The sequence below is a fragment of the Dipodomys spectabilis genome, unplaced genomic scaffold (assembly GCF_019054845.1).
Source record: "Dipodomys spectabilis isolate Male_0828 unplaced genomic scaffold, ASM1905484v1 ptg000026l, whole genome shotgun sequence".
NCBI classification, from domain to species: Eukaryota; Metazoa; Chordata; class Mammalia; order Rodentia; family Heteromyidae; genus Dipodomys; species Dipodomys spectabilis.
The window spans coordinates 11,867,914-11,892,914 of record NW_024870703.1 but is presented as its reverse complement, the minus strand read 5'-3'; the positions used below and the strand labels follow the sequence as shown (position 1 = coordinate 11,892,914).

Genomic DNA, 25,001 nt, shown 5'->3' with positions numbered 1-25,001 from the left:
TCTTAGTTTTTAGAGAATGGGAAGTAAACAATTATTACATAGGCTTATAAATTATCTTTTAAAATTAAAAGCCACTTAAATTTTGTAATGAAAGTATTTAAGGAGGGGGAAAACTATTGTAATAGGTAAACATACTTTCATTAAACTGAGATTGAATAAGAAACACACATAACCCAATATCCTACACTTACATATCATACCACCAAGTTACACTTGGCTTAATTTACTGGGATCCATAATGAAGGTCTAAAAAAACTCTAGATTTTTGAGTAAAAAAGGGATCTATTGCTGTCAAAATTCAATGGGAAGCCAGGTGCTAGCGGCTCACATCTATAAACCTAGTTATTCAGGAGATCCAAGGATCTCCACTAGAAGCCAGTTCAAGACTATATCTTCAATTAACCAGCAAAAAAGCTGCACTTGGCATATCTGCCATTCACAGATAAGCCAAGTGACAGTGCATGGCCATGAATTCAGGCCCCAATATATGAAGAAAAAAAAAATTCAAGAAGAAATAAATGTTACTGTGTTTCCAGTTTCCATCTAACTTTTCTATTCAACAGCTTAGTTTTCAATTCCTGCCTCAATTCTAAAAGGATTAAGACGATTTTTAAAAATTAGAATTAGAAATAAAGTAGTAAGACTAAAATGGAACTTGAAATTTGTTTAAAAGTCTCAGGCTCACACACTGCTTCTGCCAACACTGGACTTCCCAGTTATCTAGCTAGATCAAACACATTCCTTCTTCTTTTAAAGATGAAAACAAAATAGTTATACCATTTATTACTGAAAAGCTGTGAATTTTGTAATAAATGCACTAATAGTTCCTACTTTAAATATGCTTAGTTTTTAAAACTCATTTGCCTACATATAAGGTTATGTAAAAAGAAAAGAAACAGATATGGTGGGAGAATATTTAATAAATGGTGTTGAGACAAATAACTACCCATTTTGATTAAAAATAAAATTAGATCCTTAAATCTTGTACCATATAGAAAAATACACATATTATGATGGATCAAAGAGTGAAAAATGAAAATGTAAATAACCAAAATTCTACACATAATTTTTGGGGCTAATGAGCTCTGTAAAAGCTATCCATGGATCTTAGATCTTTATATAGATGAAGAGTTAATTATAACCTCTACTAAAATCTCAAGGCCAGATATATTTTCAATATTAGGTCACATGCAACAAATGAAGATGAACACATTAGCTCATTATTATAACTTTATAAAATCTCCAAACTGCAACTAGAAACAGAAGCATGTCAATACAAATGGACAATGACTTAAAAAAAATACATCAATTTAAATAAGTTTGAGTGCATACTGTACAAGGGTATTCATGTCTATTAGCCTTTCAAAAATATAAAATCAGCTAAATCTATAGATCTTAAAAGTCAGCATGTTCAATGTTATTCTCAAACTTGATTAAAATAATAAATACAAGTTATGTTTAATGTAACATACTTCAACATCTAAACATATGATAGGAATTCTATATTAAAATGCAATACCTTCACCTGCATTAATCTCACACAATGGAAAAATACTTGCAGATAATTAGCATTAAGAATGCAAATATATTTTACTGTGGAAGAAAAATTATAGTAATACAGTTAGAATCATATATGTACGTAATCTACAATGAAACTGTAGACAGTCTACATTATGATACTCTATCTTAAAATGAAAACAATATTTAAGTTTACAACCAATTTACTTGAGGCAAAATATGTTTATTACAGAACAGGATCTTAAAGTAAGCAAGGCAACAATAATTAGATCAACCATCTTAGATATTTTTTTAATTGTAGCTTCAAAACTGTAATAAAGATGAACATAAATTCTAACATGCTCTTCTCTTCTTATAAATGGGATGATGTAGAAAAGCAAAGCTTCAGAGTATAGGGATTGGAACCATCTGTAAAAAAATAAATAGTTTAATCACTTCAAACTTTCAAGATCACTTTCAATTGGCAGAGTAAATTATTTCATTATTTTACAGTTTTAGAAACAAAAATTCAAAGGAGAATTTATCTGTACCATAAGGGGAAGTCTGTACAATAAAGGGAAGATTAACTACTAATTTACTAGAAAGTGAGTTCCATCAAACAGGCACTTTGTTCACTGCTACATTCCTAGTGTTGAAAGCTTTAAGAGATATTCTTTAGTGAGTTCATATTACAAATTAAAAAAATACCATGATTAAGTAGCAAAGTCCACTTTGCAGAAAATACTACATATATTTATATAAAAGCCAATTAAAAGACAAGAAGAGGGGAAAATTACAAAATACTTTAAGATATCTATGATTTCCAGAACATTAGTTTTTGCAGGCTAGAAATCTAACCCAAAGCCTCACATGTGATCTAGCAACTAAGCTATAACCCCAGCCCAAAGGTTTGCTGTTTTAAGCTTCTAAATTTTATGGTAAATATAAAGCAATGGGTAGCTAATACAAGGATGACATAGATTGTGGGATTCTATACTTTTTTTTCTGTCCGTCGTGGGGACTGAACTCTGGGCCTGGGTACTGTCTGTCCCTTAGCTATTCAGCTCAAGGCTAGCACTCTACCACTTGAGCCACAGTGCCACTTCTGCTTTTTTCTGCTTATGTGGTGCTAAGGAATCAAACCCAGGGCCTCATGCATGCAAAGCAAGCATTCTACCACTGAGCCACCTTCCCAGCCCTGGATTCTATATTTTTTGCCTCTCTGTATTAAAAATCTTGGATGCCAGGTACCAGTGGTTCACACCTATAATCCTAGATATTCAGGAGGCTGAGATCTAAGGATCATAGTTCAAAGCCAGCCCAGGAAGGAAAGTCTGTGACTCTTACCTCCATATAACCACCAGAAAACTGCAATTGGCTCTGTGGCTCAAAGTGGCAGAGTGCTCTAGCCTTAAGCAAAAAAGCTCAGGGACAGTGTTCAGGCATTGAGTCCAAGCCTCACAACCAAAAACAAAACATCAACAACAAAAATTCTTCACTGTACAGCATACACATAGAATGTGCAAGGCTAATATCCTATATTCGCTCCAAAATGCTTTCAAATTATTGTCTCATGTTTCTGAAGAGTCCCATTGAATAATTATGAGACACTCAGACACAGTATTGTACTTACTCGGGACTCTGATCTGGTAGTGATTAAGTGCAGTAAGAGCTTCTACTGCATCAGTTTTACATTCCCATTCTAATAGTCCGGAAAGTGTTTTGGCAGAGGCTAAAACAAAACATATGCCCAATTGTTATTTGCTTATCCTCAATTTATCTAGAAAACTTTTTAAAAAGTGAATGTTCACTTACGTTTTGCATCAAACACTTTATATTTGATAAATGTAAGAACTTCATGGTCATTACACAACTGTCAAAGAAAAGCAAAACTTCATTAAAAATATGGTCCAAATAAATAGCCTACCTTCACTTTTCTGAGTACAAAATCAACTGAAACCAATGTGTATTTTCAGGTTAGCATAAATTTGAGAAAAGAAATTTTTAGGGCTGAAAATGTGGCTTAGTGGTAGAGTGCTTGCCTAGCATGCACAAAGCCCTGGGTTCAATTCCTCAATACCACATTAACAGAAAAAGCCAGAAACAGTGTTGTGACTCCAGTGGTAGAGTGCTAGCCATGAGCAAAAAGAAGCTCAGGGGCAGGGCCCAAGCCCTGGGACTGGCATAAAAAAAAAATCCTAATAATGAAACTTCATAAACTATGTAAATACTTTCATGCTTTACAATAAAAACACAGTTTTTTTTTCATATATTCTCAGGGTTGGCCTGAGAATATATTTAGTATCTAAGGCAAGGAGTTCTTTTTCTGAAGCATCCCTATATATGGAAAATGACAAAGATGGATGAAGTTTTGTGTGAAGCTTAAAGTTATGGTAAAAATAAGTTTCTGAATGCAGAAGTAAAGGTATCTCATTATCATTCCAACTCTCGGACTGAGCCACAAACCAAGAAGATTCATGAAGAACTTAATCCAGAAAATGTAATAGTGAAAGAATGGCTATCAAAAAGTGTCAAATAAACAAAATACTAGTAATATCAAAAGTACCAAATGTAGTAGCACACACCTACAATCCCAGAACTATGGGGGTGGAGACAGGATTGAAAGTTTAAGGCCAGCCTAATTACACAGTTACGACCCTGTTATACCCACACATATATACACTCACACCTACCCCACCCTCCACACAAAACAAACATAGGCATTCAAAAGATACAAATCTTAAAATAGGAAACATCAATACACTACAGATTTCAGCACCTACCTTGGTGAAAGTCTCTTCTGTGACGCACAGTGGAACATTGTAATAATGCAGCACACACGAGGGTGGTTGGATTATATTCTTAGATGCTTGGCCAGCACTTGTAAAGCGATTATTTTTGCTCATGGCAAAATCTTTGTAGCTACTTGTACCATCCTCTAGCTCAAATATTTGACTTGGAACAACTGAATGTTGCTTAGACACACTGAAAATTGGAAAGGAAAAACATACACAATATATTGTTAGGTAAAAAACAAAATGCTTGCATGAATCTTAACAAAAGAAGGCATCTATGGCTATTTAAATAAAGTATATTCATTTACTGTATCCTTGGGGATATCCTTTTGATATTCATGGGTATCAAAAATGCAAGTCCCTAATATAAGTGACATACAATCTACATATAATCTATGCATGATCCCTCATGTTCTTTAAACCATAACTAGATTGATTGTAACATAAAGTGCTATGTAAATGCTATAAGTAGTTGTTAACTATATTTAGAAAATAATAGTATGAACAAAGTATGTACACTTTTTTTGTTGTTGTTGTTGCTGTTGTTTTTTTGTTTTTTTCCAGATGGTCATGGAGCTTGAACTCAGAGCCTAGGTGCTATCCCTTAGCTCTTTTGTTCAAGGCTGGAGCTCTACCACTTTGAGCCACCAGGGCTGGCTTTGAACTGAAATCCTCAGATCTCAGCCTGAGTAGCTAGGATTATAGGCGTGAGCCACCAACACCTGGCTCCCTGAACATTTTTCATCTATGGTTAGTTAAACCCATAAGTATAGTTCCACACATATAACAGACTATTTGTATTTGGGTTATTTGTATCTGGTTTATAATCAATCATTCCTATAGTTTAAGGCATCAAGTGGAAAGAAAAATCCATTCTCATGTTTGAAAACATTTTGTGTCCAGTGGCTAGAACTAAGGTTTTTGGGTACTGTCTCTCAGCTTTTTCTTTTCTTTTTTTTTTTGGTTGTGGGGTTTGAACTCTGGGCCTGAGCGCTGTTCCTCAGCTCTTCTGCTCAAGGCTAGCGCTCTACCACTTGAGCTACAGTGCCACTTCCGGTTTTCTGGTGGTTTATTGGAGATAGGAGTCTCACGGACTTTCCTGCCGGGGCTGGCTTTAAACCTCGATCCTCAGATCTCAGCCTCCTGAGTAGCTAGGATTACAGGCGTGAGCCACCAGCGCCCGGCTCTAAGCTTTTTCTTGTCTTTCTTGTTTTTTTCTCAAGTGTAGTGCTCTATCACTTGAACACAGCTCCACTTCTGGCTTTTTTTGGTGGTTAATTTGAGTTAAAAGAGTCTAATGGATTTTCCTGCCCAGTAGCTAGGATTTCAGCATGAGCCACCAGCACAAGGCTCATGTTAGAAAACATTTAAAATAAATACTTGCCTATTTTAACATGCTGTTGTAAAATCACAGAAGTAAAAACCTAAGGATATGTGGGTAAATTCTGAATTACATTAACTCTAAAATTTGTCTATAATATCAAAACTACTACTGCTTATATCAGATTCTGCTATTGTAAAATAGTCTAAAATTGAAATTAATGTCTTTAATAAAAGGACAAAAATTTTAAATATTTTTAAATAATCACTTAAGATAATTACCAAACATTAAGTCTTTTCCCAAATAATTTAACATTATTAAGATGTGTAACAGCTCTTTCTACAGCATACTCATCACCCATTTCTACCAGTGCTGTGCCAGGAATAGTCTTCATAAATTTTACCTGTTAACACAAAATCCCAAAAGAGACCATTTAATTACCTTTCATAGAAACAATTTCTAAAAGACAATATGATTTAAGTGGTAAAAGTAAAAAACAGAAGATCACCCAGATCTGCCATGAATAAGATACTCATCAAAATTTAATAAGGTTTAAAAAAAAAGACTATAACTATATTCTATATTCTGTGCACACTGGAGATGAGCACTGGCTTATCCTGGCTCTTTTAATTGTTAATTATATAATTTGGAGACAATTTACTTGAGATACTAGCTAACCCTATAAAATGTGAATGACTAGATTTTTTTCACTATCCATTTATTCAATAAACAAGTATCTAAAATATTTTGATAAGCACTATGGTAGGTACTAGAGATTTAGTAATAAGCATACTCTTCCTAGTACATGTTCAAAAAATTTTAAGTAAATAAATAATAACTTCAAACTGATTAGAGGTTTCTGTTAGGACAAGATGCTCTGTAGTAAATAGAACAAAATAACACTGAGGCAGCATGGTCAGTAGGGCAAGTGCAAGATATGAGCAATTTAAAAATAAGTAATGAATTTTCATGTCCTTAGGCAAAGGTCACACTTATTCTCTCACACTATTTTAATTATAGAATAATACTGTAAGAATTGGATGAGATAATTGGTTAAATCATTTAGCCTTGTCCTTAGAAAATCCTCAGGTAAACTATTAAGTACCACAACTAACATGATACCAACTAGCTTCTTACATGTCAATCTCAAGAGAATACCAAAAACCTAAGACAAATCCTTATTGCTATCTCTTCCATTTCTCATTGTAATAGGATATCTAAGTACTTTGCACTATACGTACACTTAAAACTTAATAGTACCAGAATTTTCAACTATACTTGAAGTCAATTTATCTTTATGGGCAAATTAGCTTAATCAGTAATATCTAACAAATCTAATAGTGACTAAATTTACAATATGTAATTCCCTCTAATATATGTAAATCTCCCTTAAAAAGTTAGGAAAAATTAACTCTCTCTTGATAGGTAAGTATCATAATCCTTTAAAGACGTATAACTAGATTTTTAGATATATAGATCTTTATCTAGATTTTTAGATATATAGATCTATATCTCTATACCTTTATTATCTATAATACATATTATTTTTATTAAATATCTGAAATGATTAAAAACAAGGTGATAGTGAAACAGATTAGAATTAGTCATAAGTTGTATTGGTTTTTTGTGGTTTATTTTTTGGTGCCTCTACTGTGCTTGAGCTCAGGGCCCTGCACTTTCAATTTGGCATATCATCACTTGAGCCACAACTTCACTTGCAGTTTTTTGCTCGTTAACTTAGAGATAAGTTTCATGGATTTTTTTTGTCCAGGTTGGCTTTGAACTTGATCCTCGGATCTCAGCTAGGATTATAGCAACTAGTGTTTGGCTTTGGAAAATTTAAATTTTATTAGAAAAAACAAAAATATTTGGGGCTTCTAAATCACCTGAAACAGTTCATAACATAGAAGACAAAAAACTACTGAAGATATCAAACTGCCTAAGTTTGATTTTATAGAAAGAGCATAAAGAAAAAAGACGCTATGTAATGAAAAGTTAAAATAAACATTAAAGCCTAGCTACCAAATGAATAGTTTTCAGACCTCAACTAAATACCTAGCTAAATACTAGCTCTAAGATAAATACCTACGCCTTTTGATCTACTTAATCCAATGCTGTAAATCTATCTCACATATTCTTGGGCCAGTATATAAGAAAAACAATTCCAAATTTTATCCTCAGACCAAACAACATTTTCTTTTTTTCTTCTTTAATACAATAGTTTCAGAGTTCATAAAAGCTGTTTCTACTTCAAGGAGATTTTAGAATTAATAAACTAAGAAGAACACCAACTTTCCAGGCCATGTTCACCCTCCCATATTCTAGTGACTCAAATACTTGTATTCTGGTTTTTAATCACTGTGAAAAAGAACACTAAAATTTAAAATAAGAAAAAGTAATATTACAGTACTAACATTCTACCTAAGCAGGTCAGTTTCAAACACTGACTGAGCTAACAAAAAAAAAGGCAAATTGTTCCTCAGATGGTATACTTACAGCATTTACAAGAATGCAAAAGCCCTAAATGTTTCCAAATTCAAGACTTCTGGCAAAGCTATGAGACGTGTGTGTGTGTGTTCTACTTTGGGTCATCTTAAATATTTTTATCACAATCTATACTAATTACTTATAAAAAATACAATCTCTGAAGTTCGGGCATATTGGATTTTTAGTTTATGTGGATCACAATACTGAAGTTAGATATTCCCAATACAAGAAGATGTACGTCTGCATCCTTTTCAGAATCACTAACAGACATTCTAGCAAAATAAACCTTACCTTTTCAATATTTCCATATAAGCAGAATAAGTTGAAAACTCTTGAACAATTCATTTTTAGTTGATGTAATCCACTAACCATTACAACTGAACCAGAGGGATTTCCTCCATGCATGTAAGAGGAAGATGCTTGTGGTAATGGATATGCAACAAGCTCAGGTGTATCTCGAGAGCCCATTCTGTAGCGACTCGGTAAAGGCAACAATGGACTATGGGATCCTACAAAAATGACCAAAGTAAATTAAGTAAGTAAATAAATAAGAAGAATACATGCACATACCTCCATTTGTAAATACTTTGGTAGGTTAATTTCAACATATATAAAAACTTTTTTTTCCTCAGTATTGAAGATTGAACCCAGGGCTTTGTGCATAAGGCAAGCACTTTACCAACCAATCCTCTCCAATCAAAATTAAATTCAGTATTAGCTAGGCTGATGTACAGACAAAACCCTTCAAGTATATGAATATTTAAGCATAAAATAAAATCAGTATTTATTTGTATCAGATACAACATTGACCGTACCTATATACACCATGCTAAAAGTTATTTTTTTGTTAATTAATTTGGGGGGCATTGTCCCTGAGGTTTTATGCTCAAGACTAGTGCTCTGCCACTAGAATAACAGCTACACTTCCAGCTTTTTTGTGGTTAATTGAAGATAAGAGTCTCATGGACTTTCCTGCCTGGCTGGCTTTGAGCCATAATCCTCAGATCTTCACCTCCTAAGTAGCTAGGATTATAGATGTGAGCCACCAATGCCCAGCTTAAAAAAAAAATTTAAAAACAGTAACTGAACAAAAAAACTGTTAGATTAGGCTACAGAGCTGCAAGGGAGCCAATCCAACATTCTGGGCAATATATAAGTTATTCTATAATCTTACTATACACATAAATATTAGCTCAAATTTTAACAACTGCGTTTTTCAGAGGAATAATATACAACAAAATCTAGAAAGCTATCTCTATACAAATAGAACAAATATCTTGAATATACTGTAATGTACTCTTGTTAGTATTTATTCTTCTAACTTAGGAAAACTAAAACCTATTAATATGCCTCATCTATACATAGCTGTCTTACTATCTCCAATCTCCATTTTTTGAAACATCAAGAAAACAGCAGGAAATGGTTCAATATCTACAACTATCTCCCCCCCCCCCCCACACACACACACGCACACACACTTCAAATCCTCATTAAGAAGTCAATTCACTAACTTTAAAGTAGTTCTAAACAACTTCATATGATTTTCCCATCTTTGACTTGGGAGTGGGGTTGGGGGTGGGGGGAGGTGTACCCCCCAGTGCTTGAACTCAGGGACTGAGTACTTTCAGGGACTCAGAGCTTTTGTGCTTTAGGCTAACACTCTACCACACTTGAGCATCAGATCCACCTCCAGCTTTTTTGGTGGCTAATTGAAGCTAAGAGTCTTATAGACTTCTTGCCCAGGCTGGCTTTGAACCATGATCCTCAGATCTCATTTTCCTGAGCAACTAGGATTACAGACATGAGCCACTAGCACCCAGCCCATCTATGACATTTTCAATCTTGACCTTTTCTCCAAGTTTTTTAACAAACAAAAGTAAAGTACGGAAGAGAAAATAAGTGTGGAAAACTGTGATACTCAAAATTAGGCACAGGACATCTTTACAGCATTAGAAGAAAGGTAGAAGTTTAGAAACTCCAAGTGGTTTAGAAAAACAACTTATAAATCATAGGTCCTTCTGAATTTATGAATACTGAAGCACAACCTAGGATGCATACAAAAGTCTTCATGATGTGCAGTCAATCAATAACAAAAAAATTTAAACCCAAGCCCTTTTCTCTTTTTTAAGGAAGAATATAGCATTACTGATGCTCATTTTTATATAGGACTAAGGGATAGCTGTCATCTACTAAGTATTAGTATTCATTACATGCTATCAGGGATTACAATGAATTCCAGTTATTAGTATTTTAATAAAGCTTCCATTTATAATAACATAACACTATTGAGCACATACCAATACATGGAATTCCTGCAATTTTGGAGGAATATTTATCAATACATCATCACCAACTACCTTCATTTTAATGCTTTTTTTGTAATTCAAGATGTTGGAGATGGTACCCAGGGCCTCCCACACACTAAGCAAGCATTCTAACACTGAGCTACACCCAAGCCTGCAACTGCTCTTCTTACCAACAACTGGTAGTTCATCAAAACAGTATAACTTATGGTGAAGTAAACTGTTAGAAATCATACATATCTTGGTCTCTAATTTAAACTGTTTTACATCTACCTAAGTTCCAACACCATGGTTTAAATCCCTATTGTAAAAGTACATCTTCATATTACATTGCCTAACAAACACTAACATTTGCTTACGTGCAGTAATGATACACACAATAATCACATTTTTACCCTCATGGGAAGTCGAAAGATCTGTAGTACACTCATAGTATATTCACTCTGCTAAAGTTGTCTAAGGTCCAAAAACATTTAAAGGTATACTTGTAATTATGACTTGACTATCAAGATTAAATGATCTACACTAAACTGTCACCTAAATTGTTTAAGATACAAAAATTTAGAAGTCTTCTGAAAATTCTCTGTTTTAGTGCTTCTGTAAGTGAAAAAGACTTGATGTTTAAAAGAAAATGCTTCACGTATTAAAAACTCTATTTGCATAGGGAAACAGTACATATATGGCATTACTAACGTTTTGAAAACATTTCCTGTATTTCAAACATAAACATCTTTGGTCCAAAAAAATCACATCCAAAGATGCTAGTGATGAATGTATTAACTTTTCTTGAGCTTACAGTAAATAAATCTGTATTATATTTGCCAATGTTCAACATATGAGCCTCTACTAGTACTAGTTCATCTCACAGGGCTGAGCTTACCAAACAAGATGATTTAGCTGGGTGTCAGTGGCTCACTCCTGTAATCCTAGCTACTCAGGAGGCTTACATTGAGGATCTCAGTTTGAAGCAAACCAGAGCAGGAAAGTCCTTGAAACTCTTATCTCCAATAAACTACTAAAAAGTAGAGCTGTGGCTCAAGTGGTAGAGCACTAGTCTTGAGGAAAAAAAGCTCAAGAAAAGTGCCCAAGCCATGAGTTCAAGCCCCAGGAAGCACAAGCGAGAGAGAGAGCGAGAGAGAGAGAGCGAGAGAGAGAGAGCGAGAGAGAGAGCGAGAGAGAGAGAGAGAGGAGATTTTTAAAGAATTGTGACAATTAGTATAGATATACTACTATAATAAAATAAAAAATATATAAATGGAAACTATGGATTTTGACTCATAATTTCTTCCATTTCCTCTTGCTTTCAGACCAACACATAGGAAAAACCGCCCATGATATAACTCCAAAATACAAATAAAGCTGTTTTGCCTAATTGCTGCTCTTGTGATCTGCAAAATTTATGAAAAGGCTCTAGATCACTATTTCATAAATCTTTTTTCTACTTCCTCATTTTATTTCTCTATCTTTTTATTCATGTTCTCTCTCTTCTTAAACCCCACTCTGCTTACTTCTCTAGGAAGTAAAAACAAATCAAACCTCAGAGTCCAATACCTTATTAACATAGCTCAGAATGGATACTCCTCTCTTACACGATCCACCACCTTTTCCCCTTTGCAGGACAATACAAAACTGCAATATCCCTATTTAACAAGTGCCATCCTGAAGAATTTTGCACTTCTCTTTATATAACCTTACATTATAAATATTATTCCCCTATGCAAAATGTTAAGACGTGAAGCTGTCGAAGATTTTCACAATTGACTTTTTAAAAATAAAAAGTTCTTGGGCTGGGAAGGTGGCTCAGTGGTAGAATGCTTGCCTTGCATGCATGAGGCCCTGGGTTCGATTCCTCAGCACCACATAAGCAAAAAGAAAAAAGCCGGAAATGGCGCTGTGGCTCAAGAGGTAGAGTGCTAGCCTTGAGCTGAAGAGCTGAGGGAAAGCGCCCAGGCCCAGAGTTCAGGCCCCACGACTGGACCCAAATAAATAAATAAATAAAAAGTACTTGTAGGGCATTTAATGTTATTCTATTTACCCATTAAAATGTATTTTATAAAGGTTCACAAACCTAAAAACTTATACCAAGAAAATAATGTTTCAGCACTAGCACTTTCTACTTCTTTGTCCATTTATTCTGTCAAAGATTTTTCTAGCCCTCTTTGACAAAACATTTAACCAGTTTTTAGCATTCACTTGTCACTGACATAGTTAACTCCATGATTATACTACAAACTAGTATTCTTGTAACTTTCCTCATGCAAAGTACAATAGGTTCCAAATAGTTTCTTTACTACAAGACCAAAACAACACAACAACCTATTTAAAATTTACTCTTACAGAAACAGCTAAGAAAAACAAGAAACATACTAAAAGAAAACTGTGCTTTGCCTATTGTTTTGACACTAGAGGTCTTTTCAACTCCTCTGCTATATACACTGACAGGACTCCTTGAACAAATACTTCAGATGCACATACAACAAATAAAATTTTTGGATTTTAAAAAGACACTAGAGAATAAGCCAAAACACTTAAGAAGGGCCGTCGTTAAATATGGAAGAAACATTTAGGATAACAGACAACACCAGCAGCTCTGTGACAATAAATCAAAGAGTTCAATATAACAAGTTCTATTTTTTTCTACCACTTCTGAGTATTGTTTTTCAATCTTAAAATAGAGAATGGGGGCAACTGCCAAAAAAAACCATTTTATTAAATTACAGCCAGCTAAAAACCCTTATTAATATCAATGTTCAACATCTACTTATAAGAACAATAATCTGAAGTCTAACTCCAAGAATTACTCTAGGTTTTACTATATTAATGTATTAATACTTGCAAACAGTAAAAGCCAAAAAGCCTTAAAAATAGAATTAAATACAAACAAATTTAACCAAAACCAAAGTATCAATGTATAAAAGTCAAAACAAAAGTATGTATCCTTTTGGACAAATATCCCATTCTTTCTGCCTTCATTACTCAAAATTCCTGTCTGCTTATAATTGCTGAATGGAAATAAACTTACTGACTGACCAATACTCCTCCTCCTTTTTGGTCCTCTTATAGGCCAGAGCCCATTACAAATCAAAACCAAACCAAACAAAATATAACAGCAAAAAATTTCAATCCCCAGCCAATTGCTCTGTTTATCTCAAGAATTATTTGATATATCATATCCTTAAAAAAACAAGGGATTTTTGACAACCTGAATACATTATAAGGGACTGATACCATAATAAACCACAACAGGTGAGCAGGAAAAATGCAGACAAGAAATGTGCCATTCTTCATCAGAAATACAAAAATTCTAATAGTTCATCTATACTACCTTCCTTCTGCCTTGACAAACTTACCATAGCCATCATGTCTAAACGAAGAAGGGTGTTCTCCCAAAATGGCTTGTCTCTGGCGACCCTTTCCTCTATCTGACACAAAAGTAGAAACATGGTTTTAACAATTTTGACTCAAATACTTAACAGAGTTCTCACATGGGAAACACCCACTCAAAACATCCATTATACTTCATAAAAGAAATAGGACTCCTGTTAGCTTTAAACATCCATTCATGTCCAATTAAATACAAACACCAAAAGTTTAAGAAAATAATTCTATCTAACAAGTTCCACTTAACTTGAAAATATCTTTTTGGCAAATGTCAAATACAATCACACTTTCAAAATTAAAAGAATAGATACTTTGCAGAAAGTGAATGTACACAATGCTAGAGTTTGACACTGTACACAAGTTTTTACCAATACATGTCTTTAAAACAAGCTTTTAAGTGCAGTACTTTTGAAAGACAGTACCTGAATCATACTATTAGCTTCAACAGCAACACATTTTCAAAGTGGGCTTCTTTCAAGAAGTTTCAGCATAAGCCAACAACAACCTGTATTACATGGTTTCACAATCAGTAAACACAGAGTATTTTATATGTATATACACATATTTACAAACACCTACTGACTTGAGAGCTGAAATTTTGCACATCACTGGCTCATATTATGTTGTAGACAGGTCACTGTCTATAGACCTTAACATCAGGCAGAACTATGAGCAACCCCCAACGTTTAAATATGCCAAGATAAATATGCTAACCAAGGGGGCTACATTATTGGATGAAAATACTACAATACTCTAAAGGTATTTTTTATTCTAGCTATGTTTCCAAGAAAGACATGTCAATTTTCCCACGTCTTGAGACATCAATAACAGGCTTCTAAAATATTACTTCCTATGTTGGTTAGTAAGTTTTTTTTTTAAAAAAAAAGAATATACTTTTAAAAGTTTGTTGATCAAATAATACTGTCCAATAATATTTTTTGCATATGTATCTGAAGACTCTAATCATTCTAATCTTTGAAAATTCAGAGGAAGTCTTTCTGTTAGTCCTTAGTCACCTAAACAAATAAGGTTTATGGAAGATGAGAAATACTTTTAACTTTCACTTCAGTCTAGAAAAGTATAGTTTTAATTAATTATTCTAAGTATCCAAAAGGAATAAGGAGATCATCTAGTTCAACTTCCATTCAAAAACTCATTATCCCTACTAATTAGTCTCTATATACCCAATACTTGGAACAAGAACCTATCTTAACATTTTCAGATATCTCTAATTTTAAGAAAATGTTTATAATCATAGAAACTGACTTGCACCCACATTACAATTCATTTGGAGCCTCATACGCTTAGTATTTGAAAACTTTTCCAAATACTTGATAAGTTAATATGACCCTTCCCCCACTTTCCCAAAGTCACTGCATCTGTTGTTTATGCTGTTCCTTTTTGGTTTTTTTTTTCATATATGGCATTCAACATCTCTCATCATTTAAGTCTCAATCGTCTTGAATCAATTCATCCTGCTAATCCCTTCTGTTACTGCTCCTCTGCTTTAGCACAAGCCACCAAACATTGAATGTTTTATCTGTTTCTGGAAATCTTAAAACTAAAACCACAATTTCATGGCTCAATTTTACTGATACAGTCAACAGTGCTATAAAGGAAAACAGAACTATGCTGGGAATCAGATGATTCTAATTTAATCACTAACTTGCTGCATAGACACAAAAACACAATCTTCATTCATAAAATGAAGAGCAGATTTCCAAGGTATCTTTCAGCCACTCACTCTCATTACTATTAATTTATATGAAACATTCACTATCTAATATATGGTCACATAAGCGAAGTGAACAGAATGATCACTGAATATTTCCATCTGTAAACAGTGGTTTGCAAGCTTTCACAGATTCAACTAATATCTGATTAAGCTATGCAATTTGTTTAAAAAAAAAAAGTACACATATATAATATTTAACTTTTGTTTAACACTTTGGGAAGCTTCCTGGAGATCAAGTAAGGATTCTTTGCAGTAAAATGTAATCATATCTTCATATCTAAAGGACTTTTGAAAATAAAATTATGCTTTTTAAAATCCTATTTTTCTCATAGAAAAAGATACATGAAGGTTTTATTTGGGCATCGCAGACAACTTTAATTATCAACTTGACTTCAAGTTAAGATCACTTCAAAAACAAAAACAAACTCGTAGTCTTGTCAGAAAATCGTCTGTGAACAACTATTTTACTTCAATTATATTATTTAACAACCTATCATGCATATTTCTAAACAGATTTCACCAGAATTGTATGAAAAACTAATCTAGCTTTGTGTTATATTCACAACTTTTTCTGAACATGTTAACATTTAAAATCTAATCTATAAATGTCTTAAGATATTAAGAAAAATGCAACTAAAACTCACTACTTTAAATGAATGAACAAAACCCCAAACAAGTGTTTAAAACTGACAGAAGTGAGAGATTTCTCATCAACCACTTGTCCTGTTGTTGTTTGAGTGCTAAGGTTTTGTTTTCCAATAATGGATTCAACTGTACAAAGTCTAAGCTAAACAAATTTCCATTGAGTAGTAAAAATTTTGGGGTCTAGCCAAAGCTGTAGTACAAAACAAACTTACTTACAGCCTTAGGCAAATTATAAGATGATTTTCTGGAAACTGAGTTAAAGAAGCCAATCATCCTAAAGTCATTAATATTTGAATATACTAGGGACCAATACATTTTCTTTTTATTTTTATTTTGATGTATGTATATGTACTAGATCAACTATGGCCCAAGATACTCTGGATGTCACAAATTATTTTTCTAGTTGAATTTACCTACTCAAATTTTTCCAACATGGGTTCAAACACTGATATTGTAGTTGGGATGTAGCCAATACTGCAGCCCCCTTGTTTTTACAAGATCCGCATTTTAATTTGTATATTCCAGAATTGCCACACAGTTAGTTGAACAATTTTTATCACTCAAATCTACGCTTATTAAATTTAGCATTTATAGGATTATATGTGAAAGTGCATCTCAAATGAAATGCTTACTTTCAGATTTATCATGTTTAAATATATTCTACCATGAACAAACATGTTACTTTCACCTATATTTAAAATACCAAGTTTTATAGTTACACAAACATTAAGTAATAACTTTAAATTATTACAGAAAGTGACAACTTATAAACAGCCACTTTACAAAAATCAAACCACACAGAAAAAAATCTTTTACATATAATACACTTTTTTCAATGTTAGAATTTCTGCTCAAGGTTAATAATTGAGGGGGGAAAAGTAAACTTAAGTGCATCAAGTATGCACCTTCTTTTTTTGAGGGGAGAGTGTTGCTGAGAATCACATAATCTTTTGCATGCTAAGCATGCTCTACCACTGAGCTATACCCCAGCGAAGTATACATCTTTCTAATCCACATATCCTTAGTATTTGTGTGGATTGGTTAAGCATTGTCAATTCCCAAGACCTATAAATAATTGACCTTGGTTATTTTTCAATTAACAATTTGACTCTAAGCTGAAAACAGTTACAGTAATGGGCATTAACATTGTAAATAAACCCTAGTTTCCGTTAGTGAAGACTTAAATTCTACAACTGAAACTTTAAGGGAAATCAGACCAATATATACATACATATATAAATGGGCACAGTCTATCATGGTGTTCATCCCATGCAAGTCTGAAGTACTGTTAAAGTGTCCGCCTTTGAAAACGTGGGGTGGTGGTGCATGCAGTATGCAGTCAAGGTGAATTGCAAGTCTGAGTTTTTCAGAGGGCTTTTTGCTGATGCCGATGTTGTGCATGATGAAGTGTAGAGTCAGCCTGCTGGAGTCCTCTATCCTTCTTAATGCCTCGTCCAGCTTGGGGGGAAAGTCCTTTCCATGGAGAAGCAGTGTGCAAGTTTGCAGTTTGTAAGGAATATTCTGAAATCAGTTTCCTCTCCTCCAAAGAGAGAGAGCTGCTTGGAGAAATGCAAGTCCTTGAACTGCGCGCGTGCCTGTATGTGTGGGCACTTGTTGAACTAAATATAAATAGCTCAATACACACCAGTAGGGGGCACTAATGTTCAAGGTTATTTCCAGCATACATGGCCTTTTGTAATAAAAGCATTCACCAACAAGATTTTCATTTGAATTAACTAGCCCATTTCAGAAAAAAGAAACCTAAATTCTTGTAAAAAAAAAAAAAATCTCAGCAGATGTAAGTACATTCTAAAATGTACAAAATACCTACCTCGTCTTCCCAAATATGGTTTAGTGTAGTCCCAACTGTCATTGTCATTCCTAATAACATTTAGACGAGTTGGCTGTTAAAATTGAAAATAAAGTAAGTTCAAATTATATACTTGAAGCATAAATATTTAATAAAGCATTGAAAAATAGTAGTTACCCTTGCATATTCAATTTTTAGTGTGCAACATCCAGCATATATATCTGCTCCATTGAGTGCCGCCTTAGCTTTTTGAGCACAAAGGACTGATTCAAACATAAACTCTATTAAGGAAACGTAAAGTATTCAATGTTTAATCATTTTTCAATTTCAAAGGATTAAAAATACTTCTGAAATGTTTTATCACATAAATTTTCACACAAATATGTGTGTGTGTATATACACACATACATACATACACACACACATATATTTCTTCATTTTTGGTGGTAGTAGTACTACAAGGGGTGTAAACTCAGGACTCTCTTTTGCTAGGCAGGTATTTTTCCACTTGGGCCATACATCAGCCTTTTTGGTTTTCATTCTTTTTGAAAAGTCTCCTATTTATGCCCAGGACTGACCTAGGCTGCAATCCTCCTCCTTCTCCTACAGCTTAAACAACGGAGGCATGCCACCTTCTCCATTTGTTATTGTTTAAAATTGAGTATTTGTTAACTTTTTGCTCAAGCTGGCCTCAAGTCTCCCAATCTTCACTATCCCAACTACCTAGAAATACAGGCATGAACTACCACATCGGCTGAAGAATTTGTATTTAAGTTCAAGGGTACAAAAGAAAGCATAATACAACCAAACTGCCTACAATTTATCCTTCTAAGTCATAAGTACTATAAATTGGGGAATGAACAGGACAATGAAGCCTAGTTTTATTTCCTAGCAAAGGACAACCTACAAATTACAACAAAAAACCTTAAACCAAAATAAATATTTGATTTTTATATATTTCTTCTGAGCTGCAACAGTGTTATATAATCACTTCACTATCATAATTTTATTGTTTTTTATATGACGTCAAGGCCAGGTGCAGTGGCTCACACATGTAATCCCATGTAAACCCAGCTACTCAGAAGGTGGGTAAAAAAATTAGCAAAACCTCATCTCATTCAACAAAGCCAGGAAGTAGTGATGCAACCTGTGATTCCCAGCTACTGAAAGGTGTAAGAAGGAGGCTGGCAGTCTAAGCCCACCCTGGACAAAAACCACAAGATCTTACCCAAAAAATAACCTAAAGTAAAACGAGCTGAAAGCATGGCTTAAGTCGCAGAACATTTACCTAACAAGCAGAAGGCCTAGGTTCAAAAACCACCAAAACAAAAAACAAAAAACTCAATCTTAAAAAGTAAATAAAACCACTCCGAAAGTGTATAAAATAATAAAACTAAAAACAAAACATCTTACTAGAAGCAAGCACTGTTAAGGTTTACAATGAATCTCTACCTTTTTCTATATGTGCCCATATAGGTTGGTTTTTTAAAACTCTATCTTTTAAAAATGTGCTTTGTATTATGTATACAATTATATATAATATATATTATATATACACATATGATTTTGTAACTTGCTTTTTATCCAACATATTAACAAATTTAACAAATTTACCACAGCTTTTAAAAAGCAGATCTTACATTAATAATTTGAAAGAGCCAATAAAGATAAAGTTTTGCTACTTTTATACTATTTCAAGAAGAGTAAGAGAAGGTCATTTGGGTTAAACCATAAAAATGCATGTGTACATGTTATGAAATAGTGTTACTTCACACTGGGTAGGATGAAGTACAGGGCTGTTGCATGATACCAAGTTATTCTTAACAAACAGTAACAACATCCTCTATGGGTACTGCAGGGTTTTTTTTTTGTTTTTGTTTTTTGGTCAGTCATGGGACTTGAACTCTGGGCTTGGGCGCTATCCTTCAGCTCTTCAGCTCAACGTAAGCCCTCTACCTCTTGAGCCACAACACCACTTCCAGTTTTCTAGTGGTTTAGTGGAAATAAGAGTCTCACAGACTTTCCTGCCCAGGCTGGCTTTGAACCGTGATCCTCAGATCTCAGCCTCCTGAGTAGCTAGGATTACAGGCATGACCCACCAGCGCCCAGCTCAGTTTCATTTTTTAAATCTATACCAACTAGATTGTTGAGGGAGGAAAAAGTGTCATTTGTCTAAAAATGGCTAAATAAAAAATGTTACACTGCATTCATAGACACAATAAATTTACATATAAAGGATATTCAACCATTGCCTGTATCCCATTTCTCTTGAATATAACAATGCGTTGTACTTTTCCAACAGGGTTGCAAACAGTATATAACACATCCTAGAAGGAAAAAACAAAATTTTTCACGTTACATTTAGAACATTAAAACTATACTCCATTTTGTCTAAAATTTGACAATGTTTAAGACATTCCCATTTTTTTTAGTCTGGGGTATTAAGGATCAAACCCTCGGGGCTTCAAACATGCTAGGAAGGCATTCTACCACTGAATTATGCTAAATCAAGCTAAAAAATTAGTTTTAAGACCTTTTAATATGTCTCTATTTTTTCCTCACCTACACAATATATCAACATTAGATAAGTTCCAATGAAACATTTGAGAAGCACTTTAATAAAAATTCTACTCATATAACTTTGTGAAAGGACATAGTAGCAGGGAAATATAAGTAAATAAGCTTTTAAATAAGCTACCTCAAGATAGATTATGAGCTGGGCATTGATGGCTCACATCTGTAATTCTATTGACTCAGGAGGCTGAGACCTAAGGATCAAAGTTCAAAGCCAGCCAGGGCAGAAAAACCTGTGAGACCCTTATCTCCAATTAACCACCACCACCCCACAGTACCACCCCCATGCCCACAAAAAAAAAAAAAAGCAAAAAGTGGAGCTATGGTTCAAGTGGTAGAGCTCTAGCCTTGAGCACAAAAGCCTCAGAAGCAGCATCCAGACCCTGAGTTCAAACCCCAAGACCAGAACCAACAAACAATTAAAAAAAAAAAGGCTATGATATGTGCATCTTAATGCACTATGGAATCATTACCATTACTTAATTGATGCTTACATACATAGTTGGTATATTAACAAATGATATTCCTAAACTATTTCTAACAAGTCTGGTTTATAATTCCTTATCATCAGAAAAAAGAATAAATAATTTTAAAAATTCTAATGAACCTACTTAATGACAACTGTGTTTCTTTCATTTTAGTGCTCATGATTTCTTGTTCATTAAACTTAGTAGTCAAAATTAAGATTTTAGTAGTCAAAATTAAGATTTTTTTTTTTTTGTCAGTCATGGGATTTGAACTCTGGGCCTGGGTGCTGTCTCTCAGCTCTTCAGCTCAGGGCAAGTGCTCTACCACTTGAGCCACAGCACCACTTCTGGTTTTCTGGTGGTTTATTGGAGATAAGAGTCTCACGGACTTTCCTGCCCCAGCTGGCTTTGAACCTCAATCCTCAGATCTCAGCCTCCTGAGTAACTAGGATTACAGGCATGAGCCACAGGCAACCAGCTCAAAGTTAAGATTTTTAATATATTTTTTTAATTATTTAAAAACAGTTGGCAGATTTTTAAACAACAAGCTGGTTACTCTAGAAATAGTTTGTCATAATAAAATACATACCACTGTGATCGGATAAAGAGGATTCTGAATTGACAGCAGGAGAACTTTGTTGCCTCCTGATGGATCATCAGTATTTCCTGGCCGAGTGATCCTTTTACTTGTAGAGTAGTTGAAAAAAGCCTGTTGACCAGCAATGTATACAGGCTCTTCTGCAGCAAATGTCACACATTCTTTGGCACTATCTATGTTTTCAAATTCTACTAGAGCCTGTCGTTTAAATGGCATCATCATGACATAGCTGAAAAGGGAATATCCAACATAACAAGTTCAATTAACATTACTGATTCTCAATCAAGTAAAAGCAGACTTTAATAAAAAAAAAAATCAAGTCATACAAATGAATTTACTATTGTCCAATGTAAATCAATTCCTAATCATCCAAATAAATTGTAGGAGATCAGGTAGATTGTTCACATATGAAGTTCAGTGACCCACGATTGCTAGCTTATCCATTTCATACTCTCTTCTAACATAATTCCTTGTTATCAGTTACTAATGATATACCACCTAGTTTGTTCTTCTGCTAATATATAGAAATCACTTGAGATAATCTTTACATAAGGCTGGAAAACAAAAGCTCTAAACAGCCCAAACTACCCTATTTTTCTTAAACTTTCCAAATACATGCCCACAACAATATCTAAGAACTGATTATACTTAATTCTCTCTCCTCTCTCGCCCTCTTTTCTCATTCCCCCCCCTCTTTCTCTTTCTCTCTCTCTCATCAGTTGTGGGGCTTGAATTCAAGGCCTGAACACTGTCCCTGAGCTTTTCTGCTTAAGGCTAGTGCTCTATCACTTGAGCCACTAGGTTTTTTTGGTGATTAATTGAAGATAAGAGTTTCACAGACTTTCCTGCCCCGGCTGGCTTCAAACCACAATCCTCAGATCTCAGCCTCCAGAGTAGCTAAGATTACAAGTGTAAGCTACCAGAGCCTGGTACTTTTAATTACCTTATCAAAAACACAGAACCAAAAGATAAATAAAAGCAACCAAAGACTGTCCAAAGTTCATATAATCTCTAAAGTACTTTTTCTTTTTTGGAGACAGAGTCTCAATATGTATCATAGACAAGCTCAAACCAGTGATCCTCCTGCCTCAGCCTCCTAAATGCCATATTTAAAGAAATTAAAAAAAAAAAAAACCTCCCCAGGCATGAGCCACCTGTACTTGGCTCAAAATACTTTCAAAGAATCCATGAAAAGATACAAAGGTATCCACTAGAATATGGTAATCATGACTGCCTTTGGGCAGAAGGTGAGGTGTTTACTTTTCATAATATATTCTCTTAAGTAAAAGGTATCCTAATATAAAAGTGAACAATAAAGAAATGGAGCAAAAGAAAAACCAACAGTATATAGCTCGAAACTGAGAAAACATGTTCTCAATTCACTGTAACAAGAACCTTAGTAATGACTAAAAACACAATCAACATGCTTGTTCTAAGATTAGGCCAAAGGAATCACATCAAGTCAGGTAATCAGTGCTTCATAATCAAGATCTACTTTTTTACTTTAGCAGTTGAAAATGGTAAAGTACTAATAAGAAACCAACCAACTTACAGTATAGAAAATTATTATTCTAATAAATTTTAGCTTCCTTTTTTTTTTTTTTGGCCAGTTCTGGGGCTTGTACTTAGGACCTGAGCTCTATCCCTGGGCCTCTCTGTGCTCAAGGCTAGCACTCTACCACTTGAACCACAGCTCCACTTCCAGCTTTTTCTGAGTAGTTTATTAGAGAGAAGAGTTTCACATACTTTTCTGCCAAGGCTGGCTTCAAACCACCATCTTCAGCACAAGCCCCAGTACCAGCACATAAAAAAATTTGAGTCATAGGGCATGACTCAAATGGTAGAGTACTTACCTAGTGACCTCAAGGCCCCAAAACCATATATTCATAAAATATCAAGAATCCCTAAATGTACTAGAGGAAGGATAAACCAGACATGTCATCTCATTATGACTCCACAAGTCAAGATACCACTTAGAAGATCTTCACAGAATGGAGTTAGTCTCATGCTAATATGTAAGGATTAAAGAGCTGGTTAATATAAATATATTACTCTCCAAGACTTAACTTTCAATGACTTTCACTCCAAATGATAGAGAACTGTGAGTCACCTTAGTGTTATTTCAACATATGGGCCTTACCAAGTTCATGAGGCTTTTAATTAACACTTTTAAGGATACACAATCTCAACACAAGTATTTTTTCAAGTGTGTGAGCATTAAAGGTCTGCCAAGTCATCCACCACTTAATGAGGTCACCAAAGAAAGTAATAAAATGGCCAAGTGCCGGTGACCCACACCTGTAATCCTAGCTACTCAGGAGGCTGAGATCTAAGGATAGCAGTTCAAAGTCAGCCTGTGCATGCTAAGCAAGCTCTCTACCACTAAGCCACATTACCAGCCCCAACACTCAAACTTTTTATAAAATATTTTCAACTACAAAATATTATCAACTACATTTTATTTCCTATTTACACATTTCAGTTTAGAGTGCCTAGAGATCTCAACGGCCCCCAAAACCACCACCAAAAAAAAATTATAAATCGTTGCAATTCGTTTAAAAAAATCTCTAAATGGGCTGGGAAGGTGGCTCAGTGGTAGAGCGCTTGCCTTGCATGCCTGAGGCCCTGGGTTCGATTCCTCAGAAACACATAAGCAAAAAGAAAAAAGCCCGAAGTGGTGCTATAGCTCAAGTGGTAGAGCGCTAAAGAGCTGAAGAGCTGAGGGACAGCGCCCAGGTCCAGAGTTCAAGCCCCACGACCAGACCCCTCAAAAAAAAAAAAAAAAATCTCTAAATGTACTAGAGGAAAAATAAAGTAGACACGTCATCTCATTATAACTCCATAGGACAAGGCACCGTTCATTTACTATTAGAAGGCCCTTGAAGAATGGAGTTACTCTTGTGCTAATTCGTAAGATGCCTGTAACAAAAGTATTCATGGAAAAATATAAAACTCAATTCTAGATTATCCATAGTAAGAAGAGAACAACAGACACACTATAAAACTAATTTAGAATTTTTGGGTAGCTACCTTGAGCAGCATATTCACTTACTATGACTTCACTTACAATTTTTACAAACTTGTTACAGAGTAATAGTTCATAGACCCTCAAAAATAAACCTATACATCATCTTAGGAAGGTCAAAAATAACAAGCACTGTGGAGCTATAACAAGCTGTGACAGCTCTGAGGCCTGAGTTCAAGCCCCACTATTCCCCCTCTCCAAAAAAACCAAAAACACCAAGCAGTGACATAGCACTTGCCTAGCATTTCCAAGGGCTTTGGTTCAAGCCACAGCACTGAAGAAAATCAAAATAAGCATATGATTCCAAAGATAGCATATGCCTGCAATCCCAGCACTAAAAAGGCTGAAATAGGAGAACCAAAA

At 34.4% G+C, this 25,001-nt stretch overlaps 1 protein-coding gene across 1 annotated transcript in view; it reads right to left on the bottom strand.

Moving 5' to 3' along the window:
* Positions 1–1,217: 1,217 nt before the first annotated feature.
* The window catches only part of Hnrnpll (heterogeneous nuclear ribonucleoprotein L like), a 33,330-nt gene continuing 9,546 nt past the window's right edge, over positions 1,218–25,001 (bottom strand). The window contains exons 3-13 of the mRNA XM_042675463.1: positions 21,605–21,842; positions 20,216–20,301; positions 18,152–18,248; positions 17,996–18,068; positions 13,754–13,825; positions 8,392–8,609; positions 5,895–6,016; positions 4,281–4,482; positions 3,313–3,370; positions 3,131–3,229; positions 1,218–1,926 (exon numbers count right to left, since the gene is read on the bottom strand). Coding sequence (XP_042531397.1) covers positions 1,871–1,926; positions 3,131–3,229; positions 3,313–3,370; positions 4,281–4,482; positions 5,895–6,016; positions 8,392–8,609; positions 13,754–13,825; positions 17,996–18,068; positions 18,152–18,248; positions 20,216–20,301; positions 21,605–21,842 — 1,321 coding nt within the window. The 3' untranslated portion in view covers positions 1,218–1,870. The remainder of the gene's footprint in view (positions 1,927–3,130; positions 3,230–3,312; positions 3,371–4,280; positions 4,483–5,894; positions 6,017–8,391; positions 8,610–13,753; positions 13,826–17,995; positions 18,069–18,151; positions 18,249–20,215; positions 20,302–21,604; positions 21,843–25,001) is intronic.